The sequence below is a fragment of the Salmo trutta genome, chromosome 13 (assembly GCF_901001165.1).
Source record: "Salmo trutta chromosome 13, fSalTru1.1, whole genome shotgun sequence".
Lineage (NCBI taxonomy): Eukaryota > Metazoa > Chordata > Actinopteri > Salmoniformes > Salmonidae > Salmo > Salmo trutta.
Window position 1 is genome coordinate 53,326,696 of NC_042969.1, and position 17,301 is coordinate 53,343,996.

Here is a 17,301-nt window from a genome sequence, read left to right on the forward strand (position 1 = left end):
TGTCACAACACAACTGATTGGCTCAAACACATTAAGAAGGAAAGAAATTCCACCAATTAACTTTTAACAAGGCACACATGTTAATTAAAATGCATTCCAGGTGACCACCTCATGAAGCTGTATGAGAGAATGCCAAGAGTGTTCAAAACTGTCATCAAGGCAAAGGGTGGCTACTTTTAAGAATCTAAAATATATTTTGATTTCTTTAACACTTTTTTGGTTACTATATGATTCCATATGTGTTATTTCAATGTTGTGACGTCTTCACTATTATTCTACAATGTAAAAAATAAAGAAAATCCCTTGAATGAGTAGGTGTGTCCAAACTTTTGACTGGTACTTGTATATGTCACGCCTGCTCCCGCTCCCCCTCCCTGGCGCTCATTACGCACACCTGTCACCATCGTTTCGCACATCAACGCTTCATTGGACTCACCCGGACTCCTTCACGTTTTTGATTGCCTCCCCTATATCTGTCTATTCCTCAGTTTCATCCCTGTGTCAGCATTAATGTCGTTTTGTTTCCCCTGTCCAGACGCTGTTCATGTTCTGTTTCATGTCCGTTGTGTATTAAATGTTCACTCCCTGTACATGCTTCTCGTCTCCCAGTGTCTGTCCTCACAGTATATTATATATATATATATATATAAAATATATATATTTGTTTTGTGTGGCTGTTTTGCATGTTATTTTGTTATTAATATATGTCACATATCAGTTTGCAAACAATGTAAAATAAAAAAATCATAGAGTTAATAAAGCCGCATACAAACATGGTCTCTTTTTTGCTTTATTGAGTAAGGCAGCTCCATAATGCAGGTGTTTCAGCCTAGCTCAGTGCTTTCTGCGGTGGTGGGGCAGCCAGCGGAAAATATGGTGCGTAGGGGTTGGTAATGTTCTCTAGTTGCGCCATGTTCTGTCACTCATGGGGACACTACGTCGCCGCAAAATCTACAGGGAGAGCTAAAAGGTTCACCCCCTTGGTGCTGCCATAGATTTACATTAGAAGTGCCCATCCAAGAAGGCTCAAGGTCATTGGCCACAGAAAAAACAATGTCAAATCATGTTATATCTACCGTAGCTTTGATTGGACTGATCATGTCAACATCGTACTTTCAAAATCTTAACTTGCAAGATAGAAAATAAGTCATGATTATGAATCAAGTCGACAATCTACTGGCAAATACTTTTCAACCCTTGTCATATGAAGAGAAATTATAGGTAAAACGTATCGGTGCTCATCGGCCATTGGACATAAACATTACACAACAAGTTGGAAATCGCAAATTCAACAATGAGTGGTTTGGATGGAATCAGTGGCTAACTGCAAGTGTTGTAAAGCAATCACTAGCCTGCTATTCGGTGGACAGGGTGTGTGTTCCAAGTCTGGGTTTAAGGGTCTCTTTTCCAAGCATAAAAGGATAAACATTCACATGCAACACCATTTGCCAAAAAAGTTTGAATACATTGGCCATGCTGTCAATCTAGCATGACTTCTGCCGCGTTCAAAGCAACTGGATACTCAAAACTGGGAAATCACAGACAACTGGGAACTCTGAAAAAAACGAGCTCCGACTGGGAACATATGTTTTGAACGGTCATCCAACTCGGAATTCCAAGTCGGGAACTCTGGCCTCTTTCTAGCGCTCCGACCTGAAGATCACTGACGTCATGATTCGACCTTGTTTTTTTACAAGTTCCCAGTTGTCTTGAAAGCACCATAAATTTTGATGACAAAATTTGCCCCCTAAAGGAATGCCGCGCCACCTTCCTATTCAAGTGAGCACAGCAGAACAAGCTGAGTCCAAAAATGTACTGGATGCTGCTGCATACATTATGTAATATGCCAGGGAGATATGTATACTGTAGCTGAGAAAGTAATACTAAGTGTATGTTGTGTTGTAAGGGGTTAGTAGCCCATGTGCCTCACCCTAATAATTTGGTCCTTTTCCCCCTCATAACTTAGCCTACTGTTCTGATTTGGTGGTGCACATGTAGCCTATAGCCTGTTTTAGAGAAATGTCATCACTGATTATTGTCAGAGCTTTCATTGTCTGCTTATATGCCCTCTTTATTTATCCTATGGTTCTGACTTGGTGTACAGGGAGAATATTGTAAGAATGGCCCATGTTCTGAATTCTGTCGCTGTACATTTCAAAAGTACTGAACAAATAGTTTGACTACATCCGTCTTAGCTCGCTCATTAATGTCTTAATCGCAATTACGGATTGCCTCTTATCCACTCATTGTTCCCTTATGCCATAGCTTGAACAGCTCAACAGTCAGTAGAAACCACATTTGTTAAGCAAGTCAGCCATATCAGCCATGTTTTTTTAAAAAGGCAGTAAATGAGGCTGAATGAACTGTTTTGTTGCCAGACAAGGCTCTGCTCATAGCCAGGTGGAGCAGTGGTAAGGATTCACTCCATGGTGCTGAAAAGAAATCTCTGCTGTTAGGACAGCATTATGTAGGCCCTAACAGTTTGTTGGCACCGTTTGTCACAGTTATAGTCTAAACAATAATGTATTGTTTAGTGTTGTGTTGTGTAGTGGCTTTGATGGCATGCATCTAAAAAAAAATGAGTTTACCCCACCAAGATTTACATGCTAAAATTGCCACTGGTCTACAGCACTATAAAGTGAGCAGTGGGTTATGCTGGCTTGCCCCAGCTTGCCGTAGATAGACGGCCTCTGTCTGTCAAACTGGTCGGGTCAGGTCGCACCCGTCCATTGCCCTAATTATGCACACAAACTCAAATCCCCAGGTCTAATCTTTCCCCTGTTTGAAGCTGCCGCACTTCCAGGCCTTAGTGTTATTACCTTAGTCACAGATGATGAGTTGGAGGGGTCACCGAGGGCCACTGGACTGACCTGAAATAGCCCTGGTGTTAAGGAGATCCAGTAGCCTAGCTCTGATCCTTTTACACCCTCTGCCAAAACAGTTTCCTGTTTGACCAGGGTGGAGAGGGTCACACATCATCCACCCTGTTTTAAAAGCATGTCTGCCCTTGATGACAGAAAAACTGTGACAGCACTGGTCAGAGACAGTCCCTCTACTGCAAGTTACACGCAACCAGAACCCCTGGCTCATGTGCTTCCTATTACTGTTTGTGATTGGTGAGAGATGCCAGCTTCCATGGACACAAGATTAACTGTATTGTAGAAGCTTGGGAAATAGGAAAAACACAACCTGAAAAACGGTGGCGCAGTTTAGATAACACAACTGTCTAGATATCCTTAAACCTTGTGTTTGGTTGGTGAATTACTTGCAGTTCTCTCTTGTTTTCATTCTCAAAAGACTGTGACTCTACCATATATGATCAGGTTGGCATTGATACATGAAGTCATTGACATGGTAAGTAGACCTGAAATACAATAACTAAATAACCGTCTAGATCTGTGCACTATAGACACTATATCAGCCAAACTCTCCAGGCTGTCATTGGTGAATATTACACCACTTCTTGACAGTCCCATTTTACGTCTTTCTTCAACATCTTCATCTGCTTATATTTTTGTCCATTTGACTCCAGACGAAGTGCCGAAGCGATATTCTGTTTTTCATAGTCATAGTCATTTGGGCTTAAAATGCGGTGTAGTCTAAGCCTTTTATCATTACAGGGTGACGGAGGTTTGCCAAAGACACATGAATAGAATCCGTTGTCTCCTTCAAAGCGTATCGTCAGTTAAAACCTGGGCCAATGTTTTGAAGGAAGCATAGACGGAGGACATTTCTCACATCATTTCATCTGGTGGATTGAAGCGTGTATGTGTTCCTTCACTGGGCCAAGCATATCACTGCCAACACAGTGCAGGGATGGATTAAACCTACTTAACCTACACACAAATGTCAAAACATTGCTACCTTATCACCCCTCATGAAAGGAGGCATGATTAACATGCCATTAATTATATAAAATACTCTAGATTCTATCACTTTTTGAAAATCACATGTGGTACCTTGATGAAGAGTGTCTGTACTGTAGCTTGGTTTTGAAAAGTAATTTCTTCCTTGACATAAGTCATCCGTGCTATGTTGCCTTTCTCCCTATTCCTCACGTCTCACAAACTTTGTCCAAATCTGTTATGGCAGCCCAGGTTGTCTCATGATGCTGCCTCTTACCCGTCTACATTCTGGCGTCAGATAGGTTCGAGTTTGAGTGGTTTCCTGCCAGGTATGACTGGCATTGAGGCAGGTTATCATCATCATCACTCCCATCTCATGCCAAGAGAGCTCTTTGTATAGATACAGTCTATGTGCATACTGTAGCTGTACATTCCACTGAGACCCTACAGAAAATACCTATTTTTCAGATAAGTCTGTAATTGTTTACCTAAAACCCCAGCAGCTTTAACAGTAGGATCCCCTGGATGTTTTGTGAGATGAATTCCAATAATGAGAATTCAATCCTGAATATTCTGGCAGAACGTAAACTCTCGTAAAAAGTCATGTTTTATTCACCGTGGTGCACTGAAATTGCCCGAGGCCTCACTAACGAGTTGGGTTTTCATTAGGATTCATTACTGTGCAAATATGACCAACCACATAATGAGCAGGCTCTCACCCATCAGATGTGCAATCATTTCCTCATATGTTATAATGTAACATATTGTCTGTTGGATAATATGGAACTTCCTTTTCTGTTTTGCACGGCCATAGTACGTGTAAGGGGTGGATTAGGGTTCAGTAGCTTGACTGACATGTTGACTTAAACGAAGATGTGTTTATCATGATGAGATGACATGGTAATAATGACCTGTCAGGCTGTTATATGTCGGTTCTTGGTTTTAGTCCAACACCTTCACGGGTCAAGAAAACCCTCACAGTTCGTGTGCTTGTTCAAGAGTTACTGAATAAGTCAATCCAGTGGCATCTCCAGCTTTGAACCTTAATAGTTTTTGTCAGAGCGTTCTTCTGAAGTGAAGTCGAGGCTTTTCCTGGTGTTTTGAAATGGCTGCGCATAGTTTGTGCAGGAATAAAGTACCGACGGTGTACTTTGGATCACAATCTGTGTTTTGAGTAGCTACTCTTGATCTTGTGTGTATGCTACAGTGTTTGACTGCAGACTTACTGGATTTTCTTTTGTACAGAGGGAAAAAATAGACACCTGCTGGGAATTGGCCCCTGAAAAGAAAAACAAGCTAGATGAAGGCAGGATACTGTGCAACTCCCCCTCAACTCTTTTATGCCCTAAAACTCAAACATGTCATGTTCGATAAATGTACACAGTTGGGGTTATTTTTGTAGATGTAGAATGTTTTTCAAATCATGAGAGATGTAATACATCACAAGAAAAATAGAATTCAGAGAAAAATAAGTCTTGCCAATGTGTGTAATGCTCGTAATAAGAAGGAGAAGTGGACCAAGGCGCAGCGTGGTAAGTGTTCATGATACTTTATTTCAAGAAACACTCAAACAAGAATAACCAAAAGCAACAAAACGAAAGCGAACAGTTCCGTCAGGCACAGACACTAAACAGAAAATAACCTCCCACAAACACAGGCTGCCTAAGTATGATTCCCAATCAGAGACAACGATAGACAGCTGCCTCTGATTGGGAACCACACTGGCCCAAAAACAAAGAAACAAAAAACATAAACTTCCCCACCCGAGTCACACCCTGACCTAACCAAACATAGAGAATAATAAGGATCTCTACGGTCAGGGCGTGACAATGTGACTGATGTTATGCATACAATTTCCAAAATCCTTGTGAAGGAAAAATTCTCCATCTTAAAAGGATCCTCTGTGTGCATGAAGCATGGCCCCAAAAGGAATAACTCTTTGTAAAAAAATGTTGCTCCCCAACAATGAGGTTAGTACAGTACAGTATGTAGATTGAGGGAGTTACTGTGTAGACCAATGTGTTACAACTCTTTAAGTAACATAGAAGGCACAATGGGGACAATATTTTATGTTCAGTGTTTGTATTCTTTTATTCAAATTGTTTTTTTCTCCACAATTTTGTGGTATACAATTGGTAGTTACAGTCTTGTCTCATCGTTGCAACTCCTGTATGTACTCGGGAGAGGCGAAGGTCGAGAGCCGTGCATCCTCCGAAACACAACCCAGCCAAGCCGCACTGCTTCTTGACACAATGCCCGCTTAACCCGGAAGCCAGCCACAGGAAGGAAACGCAGTGTCGGAGGAAACACATGGCGACCGTGTCAGCGTGCATTACTCTCGGCCCGCCACAGGAGTCGCTAGTGCGCGATGGGACAAGTACATCCCTGCAGGCTAAACCCTCCCCTAACCCGGACGACGCTGGGCCAATTGTCCACCGCCTCATGGGTCTCCCGTGGGTTTCCAGGCCGGCTGCAAGAGAGCCTGGACTCGAACCAGGAACTCTAGTTGCACAGCTAGTGCTGTGATGTAGTGCCTTAGACCTCAGCACCACTCGGGAGGCCGTGTTTGTATTTTTTAAGATAATTCACACAGTGTTTCACACTGTTTAGCACAACACCCCCCACAAAAAAAACATTTAATAATTGACCATAACCCGGTCATACATGATTGAACAGAACACTTTGTCTCTAGATACAGACATGCAGCTTCTTCAGAGCTATATTTAGAGTTAGGCCAACTTTTAGAATTTTGAATATTGTTCTAATTCTAGACATTCAGTTACATAGCATTATACCATGGCATTGTTGGATATTCGTTTCTGATCGGCTTGAAGGGCATTCTAGATTGTGCATTATTTCCCCATAACAGTGTATTCGCACGGTAGAATTCAACGGCTATAGTTCATTCTTACTAGTTTGAACTGCTTTTGAAAGCAGAAGTGGAATTGAAAACATTATTGGCATTGTTGAATTCAATTTTCTTAATAGCAAGCTAGGACTGATGGTTTGGTTAGTTAAACTAGCTAGTGTGTTTGTTTGGTTACCAAGGCAACTACTGTAGCTATCTAGTATACTTGCTAGTTACTACAGTAGCCCCTCGTTGATTTATCTGTTACTTGTTTAAATATTCCCCATGTAATATTCATGGCTGCCATAATTATGTTGTAGCAACATGTAAATGCATCATAATGCAGAAACCTCAATGTCCTAACTCTCTAAATACAGTATATGGCTCTGGGCTTCTTTATGTAGATGTTTCCAAGATTACAACGATTGGCCCTCCCATCAGATTGTTAGATAGCACTCTGGTTAGATTTCATTGAGATGTCTTTGGGAGACTTGGGTGTGGACATGATTTCAATGCTCAAATTAGCCTACACTACAGTAGCAACAAAATGGGTGTCTTGTTGTCACAGTGTCGTTGGGAAATAGTGGGCCGAAACCTCACATGCTCTAATCAGCTACATGGCTTCATTGGCCTTCATGGATTCATTAATGATTACATGTTGATTGGGCTCATTAACATTTGAACTAAGTGGCTACATCACTTATAAATTCAAATATAAATTCTCATCTGCCACAATTATTGGGCCGGCATCATTGATCCCGTGCCATTACGTTTTTACTTCCTTTCCACAAATCAAATGCCAAATCCTATTCCCATTGTGGACCACAAGCTTGTTTTAGCCTAATATGTGATAAGAATTGTAACCCAAACCATATTGTGTGATTGCTCTGTTCTGTACACAGCAGGTCTAACTGGTTGTGTGTGTTGTTTTGCAGGGTGTGGGCTATGGGGTGGAGGTCTGAGGCAATGCCTGGTTCTGGCCCCCCTGGGTCAAAAACACCCAGCAGCCCTGAGATGATGAGTGGCCCTCTACCCTGGCACTCCTCTAAGTGATGAAGACCCCTGCCATCCTCATCCTGTCTGTCCTGTGCAGAACTGTGGTAGGCACATTTAACTTTGTTTCTGCTCATTACGGCAGTAGTGATTGTACTTAACATTACTTTCCACCTTCAATCCATCCATAGAAGTGTGTCGTGTCATTAGACGCTTCCGTCGTTAGTTTGTTTCATTGTCCTCAGGAGCTGTTATGAAATGTAAGTCATGTGAAGATGATTCACCGTTCTGAATCACTGCAGGTAATAATGGTCTGTGTGCTTTATAGAACATAATCAGAGTGCTGGGAAGCTGATCTTAACACCAGTGTCAGTTTAATGTGCTTTGCATCCTCAATCAATGCAGCTGGTTTAGTGAATGTATGTGTCAGCTTTTATGGAGAACTTAAGTTACAACACTACACTAAGCCAAGGCATTAGTGCTTTATATCCAGTCAGGTTTAAAACCCAGTTAGGTATTGTAGGGCTTACCCAGAAGAACCCACTGGGGTTGACCCCTGACCCTCAATCTTGTGATTTATGACCAGCAGCTTGTGTCAACGAAGACGGTGAAGCACACGGTGGAGGAATGGAACAGATACAGGAACGAGTGCCTGCTGAGAATGAGCACGGACCTCACACCCCCAGGTAAGACGCAAAAACAGACGCCTGACCTAATCAGACACACCCCATTATGGGTTTTTAAATCGAATAACATCTAAAACGTTATCGTCTAGAGTAGACAGTAGAATTATGCAGTTGGCTTCACAATTATAATGGCATCATCACCCCTCTCCCTCAAGCAAATATATATTTCAGAGTCCACAGAATCTACCCAATTATTAGAATAAGTACCATGAGTCAGGCTTCGACTTAACATCTGACCCAAAGGACTGCATCCATTGCAGGGCAGTATCCTCATCATTACTATTGTTTTCCCAGGTGTTCTTCATCCAAAAACTAAAATGTCTCTATCCTGTTTAGCTTCAGACAAATTAAGGATTCAGGGTCTGCTGTCTGCTTACTTATGGCTTACTTATATCTTCTCTTCTCCCCCCAGGCTTGTTCTGCGGCCGTATGTTTGACATGTACGCCTGCTGGCCGGAGGGTGTCCCCAACACCACGGTGAAAGTACCCTGCCCGTGGTACCTCCCCTGGTACAACCAAGGTACTGGTGTGGCATTGGTTAGTGCTTTATGGTTCGGTAGGATCATTGAGATTTTGTTTCATCCGACTTCCAGCTAAGAGGTTAATGCTAACACTGTTTCTGTCTAAAGCCGTACAGAATCAGGCCCCCAGTGTCCGGTCTGGAGCGTGAAATCACAAGCTCTGCTGCTCGGCTGCTGCGTAGCAACCTAGCGGCGCCAAAAGCCCTGGGGCCGTATTTATAACAGTGCCCATTTCTGATATAATATTGATATTTATTAACTTCGCACATGACATACATACATACGCATGTTTCCCATTATAAATCAGCCTTGTCTTAAAACAGTGGATGCTTGAATGAGCATTAAAACTTTGCCTGGAAAACGCTTCATTCCCCTTTTATGATGAAAATAATGACAATATTTGCTGTATAATTTGGAACTATTGTCATTAGACCACAGAATGCAAAAGACTAATTGTTGTTCATTAGTTCATCAATAGATTATTGGGTTTTTGGATTTCCTGCCTTGGTATAGACTCTGAGATGAAATAGGCAATGATGTCGCGCTCCTATCGACACAGCAATACTGTAACCTACTCATACTGTCAAATAAGCTACCGGTCTATTTACTGTGTTGGCAGAATGTTTTAATCTTTAGCAGTAATTTATGCTGTATCTGGAACAGGACTGTGTCCGTTTCTGAACGAGAAAACAATCGCAAATTGTTGGGGACCCGTCAGCAGAACATTTGAATTCAACAATGTTTTATGATGGACTGCCCACGCATTCTGAAACATTGTAGGGTTACAAAAGAAATGACAGTGCTTACAGTTCTATTTCTTGTGTGTTTTTGTTCTATTTGGCTTTTTATTTATTTATTATAGTACTACTGATTTTTATTACTGAATTGTTTTGAAAGAGCAAGCAAGAAAGGCATTTAGCTGAACGAGTCGTGGCCAAAAGTTTTGAGAATGACACAAATATGAATTTCCACAAAGTTTGCTGCTTCAGTGTCTAGATATCTTTGTCAGATGTTACTATGGAATACTGAAGTATAATTACAAGCATTTCATAAGTGTCAAAGGCTTTTATTGACAATTACATGAAGTTGATGCAAAGAGTCAATATTTGCAGTGTTGACCCCTCTTTTTCAAGACCTCTGCACTCCGCCCTGGCATGCTGTCAAATTAACTTCTGGGCCACATCCTGATTGATGGCAGCCCATTCTTGCATAATCAATCATTGGAGTTTGTCAGAATTTGTGGGTTTTTGTTTGTCCACCCGCCTCTTGAGGATTGACCACAAGTTCTTAATGGGATTAAGGTCTGGGGAGTTTCCTGGCCATGGACCCAAAATATCGATATTTTGTTCCCCAAGCCACTTAGTTATCACTTTTGCCTTATGGCAAGGTGCTCCATCATGCTGGAAAATGCATTGTTTGTCACCAAACTGTTCCTGGACGGTTGGGAGAAGTTGCTCTCGGAGGATGTGTTAGTACCATTCTTTATTCATTGCTGTGTTCTTAGGCAAAATTGTGAGTGAGCCCACTCCCTTGGCTGAGAAGCAACCCCACACATGAATGGTCTCAGGATGCTTTACTGTTGGCATGACACAGGACTGATGGTAGCGCTCACCTTGTCTTCTCCGGACAAGCTTTTTTCCGGATGCCCCCAACAATCGGAAAGGGGATTCATCAGAGAAAATGACTTTACCCCAGTCCTCAGCAGTCCAATCCCTGTACCTTTTGCAGAATATCAGTCTGTCCCTGATGTTTTTCCTGGAGAAAAGTGGCTTCTTTGCTGCGCTTCTTGACACCAGGCCATCCTCCAAAAGTCTTCGCCTCACTGTGCGTGCAGATTCACTCACACCTGCCTGCTGCCATTGCTGAGCAAGCTCTGTACTGGTGGTGCCCCGATCCCGCAGCTGAATCAACTTTAGGAGACGGTCCTGGCGCTTGCTGGACTTTCTTGGGCGCCCTGAAGCCTTCTTCACAACAATTGAACCGCTCTCCTTGAAGTTCTTGATGATCCGATAAATGGTTAATTTAGGTGCAATCTTACTGGCAGCAATATCCTTGCCTGTGAAGCCCTTTTTGTGCAAAGCAAAGATGACGGCACGTGTTTCCTTGCAGGTAACCATGGTTGACAGAGGAAGAACAAGGATTCCAAGCACCAACCTCATTTTGAAGCTTCCAGTATGCTATTCGAACTCAATCAGCATGACAGAGTGATCTCCAGCCTTGTCCTCGTCAACACTCACACCTGTGTTAACAAGAGAATCACTGACATGATGTCAGCTGGTCCTTTTGTGGCAGGGCTGAAATGCAGTGTACATGTTTTTGGGGGATTAAGTTAATTTGCATGGAAAAGAGGGACTTTGAAAATAATTGCAATTAATCTGATCACTCTTCATAACATTCTGGAGCATATGAAAATTGCCATCATACAAACTGAGGCAGCAGACTTGGTGAAAATGTATATTTGTGTCATTCTCAAAACTTTTGGCCACAACTGTACTTGTGCAAGTGACAATTAAAATGTGAAACTTGATTCATAGGCCTACTTCAATGTAACCTATATTTAACTAGGCAAGTCAGTTAAGAAGAAATTCTTATTTACAATGATGGCCTAGCCTGGCCAAACCCAGACGATGCTAGGCCAATTGTGCACCGCCCTATGGGACTCCCAATCACGACCAGAAAGATCAGCTGTTAAATTTGACTGTAGCCTATATCGGTATTATAAACTGTCCTGCCTATGACTATACATATAGCCAGGGGCGCAACTTTCACTGGGGACATGCCCCCCCCCCCCCCCCCCCCACACATTATGAAATTGCATTTTTGTTCCCCCCAGTTTTATTATTGTAATGTCATACAAAAACAAGGCAACGATGTGCTTTAGGACCATGCAGACGCCTCCGAGCAGTCGGGTAGACTGTTTGGAGTGTTTATCCGACTAGATAAAAAAAATTATAATAATGATGTCCCCCCCCAATTCTAAAAGTTGCACCCCTGCATATACAGTTGAAGTCTGAAGTTTACATACACCTTAGCCAAATACATTTAAACTCAGTTTTTAACAATTCCTGACATTTAATCCTCGTAAAAATTCCCTGTCTTAGGTCAGTTAGGATCACCACTTTATTTTAAGAATGTGAATTGTCAGAATAATGGTAGAGAGAATTATTTATTTCAGCTTTTATTTCTTTCATCACATTCCCAGTGGGTCAAAAGTTTACATACACTCAATTAGTATTTGGTAGCATTGCCTTTAAATTGTTTAACTTGGGTCAAACGTTTCGGGTAGCCTTCCACAAGCTTCCCACAATAAGTTGGGTGAATTTTGTCCCATTCCTCCTGACAGAGCTGGTGTAACTGAGTCAGGTTTGTAGGCCTCCTTGCTCGCACACACTTTTTCAGTTCTGCCCACAAATGTTCTATAGGATTGAGGTCAGGGCTTTGTGATGGCCACTCCAATACCTTGACTTTGTTGTCCTTAAGCCACTTTGCCACAACTTTGGAAGTATGCTTGGGGTCATTGTCCATTTGGAAGACCCATTTGCGACCAAGCTTTAACTTCCTGACTGACATCTTGAGATTTTCCTTCCTCATGCTGCCATCTATTTTGTGAAGTACACCAGTCCCTCCTGCAGCAAAGCACCCCCACAACATAGCCTTCCCTGTGGCTCAGTTGGTAGAGCATGGTGTTTGCAACGCCAGCATGGTGTGTGCAACGCCAGGGTTGTGGGTTTGATTCCCACGGGGGGCCAGTACAAAACCAAAAAAATGCATGAAATTAAATGTATGCATTCACTACTGTAAGTCGCTCTGGATAAGAGCGTCTGCTAAATGACTAAAATGTAAATGTAAACATGATGCTGCCACCCCGGTGCTTCACGGTTGGGATGGTGTTCTTCGGCTTGCAAGCCTCCCCCTTTTTCCTCCAAACATAACAATGGTCATTATGGCCAAACAGTTCTATTTTTGTTTCATCAGACCAGAGGACATTTCTCCAAAATGTACGATTGCAGTTGCAAACCGTAGTCTGGCTTTTTTATGGCGGTTTTGGAGCAGTGGCTTCTTCCTTGCTGAGCAGCCTTTCAGGTTATGTTGATATAGGACTCGTTTTACTTTGGATATAGATAGTTTTGTACCCGTTTCCTCCAGCATCTTCACAAGATCCTTTGCTGTTGTTCTGGGATTGATTTGCACCAAAGTACGTTCTCCTCTAGGAGACAGAACGCGTCTCCTTCCTGAGTGGTATGATGGCAGCGTGGTCCCATACACATTCTCATCTCAAGTAAAATTTGAATAAATGCCCACTTTTGTGTGAAGACTGGGGCACACTCATTTTGGGCTATATTTTGTACATATGCACAGTTTATAAATGAGGCCCCTGATCTGCCATAGAAAGCCTATACAAATTGATCAGCCACCCCCCCAAAAAAACTGATGGCCATTTTGGGCTCAAAAATGTGTTTATTATGATCAAGTTCGATCCCCACTGTCAATTATTTTAATGTCCGCTACAAATCGCGATATTTAATTAAATCGTGATCCATTCTGACTGCTACATACATTTTGTCGTCACACAGGACCACGTGCGGACACAGACCAATCATGGGCGGGCAGGCTACGAGACGGCGCCCGGTGACTCTCATGCAGGATGAAAATCACTACATCGACCATGATCCTTTGCTAGTTATGCTAGTTACAGACACTTTCACCATGATGCTTAGCAATTTTGGGGTGCCATTCAGTCCCATTCAGCAATATGGCGCGCTTCAAATTCAAATAGTGCGCCACCGAGTTTTCCATAGGAATACGTGGATGACTTCAGCGCTATCACCATCTACTGGTTTTAATGTCTATGTACAGAATTTAATTTGTCTCATCTGTTTGATTTCTTCCTTCATCTCTACCTCCCCATCTCTGTGCAGTTCGTAATGGGCATGTGTTGCGGGAGTGTGGGCCTGATGGCCAGTGGGCCGTTAACAACACCAGTAGCACATGGAGGGACCACTCCCAGTGCAACGCAGACAACAACCAGCAGGTGGCACAGGTAATACCCATCATGCACCATTCCTGAAATAGACCCTCTTCTCAGAGCACATAATAACACACATGGCTAAGAGGAGAACAAGATACTTTCAAAGGGTTAATGCTTTTAATTACTGTATGTGATTTTTAGAAAACGTCACCAGTAGTCTTAGGAGACCCTCCAAGTACTGACAGATGCTTTGAGAGGTGAATTATTTCATAGCCAAACAGCCATTCAAAAAGCAATGAGTAATAGAATAGGTATTCCAATGGCATACCACCTGTAGGGGACATAGAAATGCAATTACCAGAATGGCCATTCTTGTACGATAATGCCCGAATGCTCTCATTGCTTATGGATGTTGAGGTGGGCTAGCAGCAGTAGTTGCTGTCCCCTCATGTTGACTTCCAATCATCCCTATCAGCATGTTCAACTCAAGTCCTCCTTACCCTCTCTTCATTTCACATCTAGTGCTGCACTCCAATTCGAGCTCAGTAATGAATGGTCCACTCACTACATCAATATAAAAGATGTCATTACTTAGTCAGTAAAATGAATACTTAGGAAGAAAAAGGTGTAGATTCACACACAGAGCACGGCAGGTGTTTAGTTCGCCAGAAGGCAGGAATCGTGGTCACAGGCAGGCAATGGTCATACACAGGTAGGTAAACAGGCAGGTGAATCAAAACTAGGACTGAAAGCTATAACTGGTTCTCACAAACGAGCTATGAAAAGGCTTAGTAGAGTCAAAATGAACAATACCTCACAAAGGCACAAACAGAATGAACTGAACTAAATAAGGAGCTGATGAGACCAGGTGAGTAACTAACACAGGTGAAATCAATGAACAAAAATGAAAAACAGGGCAACATTCAAGAACACACAGAAACAGAACACAAGGTTGACTAAGAACATAAATACAGAACCTTACAGTCAGTACTACATACTGGATTATAGATCTGCCAGGGCTTCAGAGTGTGAGGGGTGAGCTCTGAGAGACACACAGTCCTCTCTTTATGAAGAGGGAGACAGCCGTCACCTAGGGGTTATGTTTTTGCTGACAACCAATGATGCAGTGATGATTTGCCTCATTGGCCCCACAGCTGAAATGTACTCCAGTCTGCAGCCAGACTCCCTGATGATAAGAAAAATAGGTTGGTAAACGCTGATTGCCGTTCGCAGTGAATAAAATAACGCTCCCTATATTTCCAATGCATTTTTCCACGATAGGTGAGTAAATGTGCATTTACGCTCCACTTCATCACTGTTTGACACCTGTTACTCTCACATGTTCCAATCTGTGAGATTCATAAGCCTAGAGTGTACATTAATGCATTTTTAATAGGAGTTTATTTAGTGTACTGAGCATCATTAAAGTGTTTATGAACATTTTCTAAGGCATAATAGGCAACAAGACAAGAGGACTTTTTGCGGTCAGCGCATCTGCTTTGTCTGTATTTGTCTCTGTTTGCACTCTACTAAAAGGACAGGACATTAGTACAGCACAGCACACCAACAGTAGAGTCAGAGAGTTATAGGTGAAAACAGGGTCACGTCGTTCCCTCATCTACTTGGGATTTGAGTGCAGGTCTATGTTTGTCCACAGGAGAACCAGATGGTGATCTTGGCCTACTTCCGGGTGATGTACACTGTGGGCTACTCTCTGTCCCTGGCCAGCCTTTCCCTGGCCCTCATCATACTGCTCATCTTCAGGTAAATACTGGCTCTGACCACAGTCATAAACAGTATACAGTCCATATTTATATGTCAAGATTTGACTCTGACTATGGGACTGTTTGTTTGGACTAAGGCAATGGCTTCACTTCTAGTCATCTGATGTGAATTAGGTAAATGTAAATCATACAGATGTAGGATCTTAATTTGAGCCAGTTTGCTACAGCATGAAAATAATCCTGCAGCAACAGGAAATGTGAATTATGTTTATTATAATTAATGGATATTTCTTGTTATGGCAAGTTCTGAAATTTTAAAGTGGAAATTACAAACTTTAGAAGCCTTTTTAAACTTTGAATACACTCCTGCTGTGCATGAAAATTCTCATCAACAAAAGAGTGATCAAATTAAAATCCTACACTTGTACATGACATATACTGTACATGATGCTGGAAAGAATTTTGTGATACAGTAATCTCATTGTCAAGTGTTGTACCCTAGGAAACTAAGGTGCACCAGGAACTATATCCACACCAATCTGTTTGCGTCCTTCATCCTGCGAGCCATATCCATCCTCACCAGAGATGCTGTTCTCACCAGGGACACCCCAGAGTTCAGAGACAACAGAGACGTGTCCAACATCCTCAGTGATAAGGTCAGAACCAAAGGCTGTACACACTAATGCACGTTACAGAAACACACACACTCAAACGTACCGTTTAAAGACGCAATTCGTCTCTCATACATTAGACAGCCATCCTTGACCTCCACCCCTGACATTTGACCCCTGACCTTTGCCCCCAGGCCCTGTCTGGCTGCCGTGTGGCCCAGGTGCTGATGCAGTACTGTGTGGGGGCTAACTACTACTGGCTGCTGGTGGAGGGCCTGTACCTTCACAACCTGCTGGTGCTCATGGTCTTCTCAGAGAACAGCTACTTCTGTGGATACCTCTTCATCGGCTGGGGTAGATACTCACGCATGAACACACTCACGCATGATAAATAATGTAAATGCTGTTTCCTGACAGTAATGTATGGGTTTATGGCACTGTGTGTAGGATCCCCAGTGTTATTTGTGGTCCCCTGGATTATAGTGCGTTACCTGTATGAGAATACACGGTGAGTCACTCTCATGTCCATTCAATCTTATTTCCTCATCATCTGTTACTGAAAACGAATTCCAACAGAGAGATTGTGACATATCTCCTCCCAGGTGCTGGGAGATCAACGAGAACATGTCGTACTGGTGGATCATCCGCACACCCATCCTCCTGGCCATTCTGGTGAGTGTGTGTGTGACGTGTGTGTGTGTGTGGCGTGTGTCGACTGTGGTGTGAGCCCTAAAGCAATGGGGGTCCAGGGGTTAGTCATTCGTCAACCCACCGCTCCTCTCCTCTTCCACCTGCAGTCTTGTCTCTTTGAAGTTAGCAGACCGTGACAAGCCTGGGGAAATTGTGCAAATGTGAAAGCTGAGTGGGCATGTTTTGGTCCCGGAATGCACTGTACATTAAAATGAATGGATGACTCATCAACCCAGAAGACAAAATGAATGTCACTTGGTTTCTTTTCTTTTCTTAGTAACACTTAACATGTTCCTTGAAGCTTGATCTAAAGAGTGTTTTAATTAGCGTCTTTCAGTGAAACTCTGAGAGGAAGAAAATATCATTTTTTTCTACGGTATTTTGCATCAGAAGCAACATGCCAGAAGAGATGAG

The 17,301-nt window shown here is 42.6% G+C and overlaps 1 protein-coding gene across 4 annotated transcripts in view; it reads left to right on the forward strand.

Moving 5' to 3' along the window:
- LOC115206008 (glucagon receptor) overlaps nt 1-17,301 on the forward strand; it is a 37,625-nt gene that overhangs the window by 14,515 nt on the left and 5,809 nt on the right. For all 4 annotated transcript variants that reach the window (XM_029772514.1, XM_029772518.1, XM_029772515.1 and 1 more), the window contains exons 2-10: nt 7,629-7,793; nt 8,276-8,372; nt 8,785-8,892; nt 13,813-13,934; nt 15,520-15,626; nt 16,089-16,242; nt 16,392-16,551; nt 16,645-16,705; nt 16,800-16,869. In XM_029772514.1, the coding sequence (XP_029628374.1) occupies nt 7,746-7,793; nt 8,276-8,372; nt 8,785-8,892; nt 13,813-13,934; nt 15,520-15,626; nt 16,089-16,242; nt 16,392-16,551; nt 16,645-16,705; nt 16,800-16,869 (927 nt within the window). In that variant the 5' untranslated portion in view covers nt 7,629-7,745. The remainder of the gene's footprint in view (nt 1-7,628; nt 7,794-8,275; nt 8,373-8,784; nt 8,893-13,812; nt 13,935-15,519; nt 15,627-16,088; nt 16,243-16,391; nt 16,552-16,644; nt 16,706-16,799; nt 16,870-17,301) is intronic.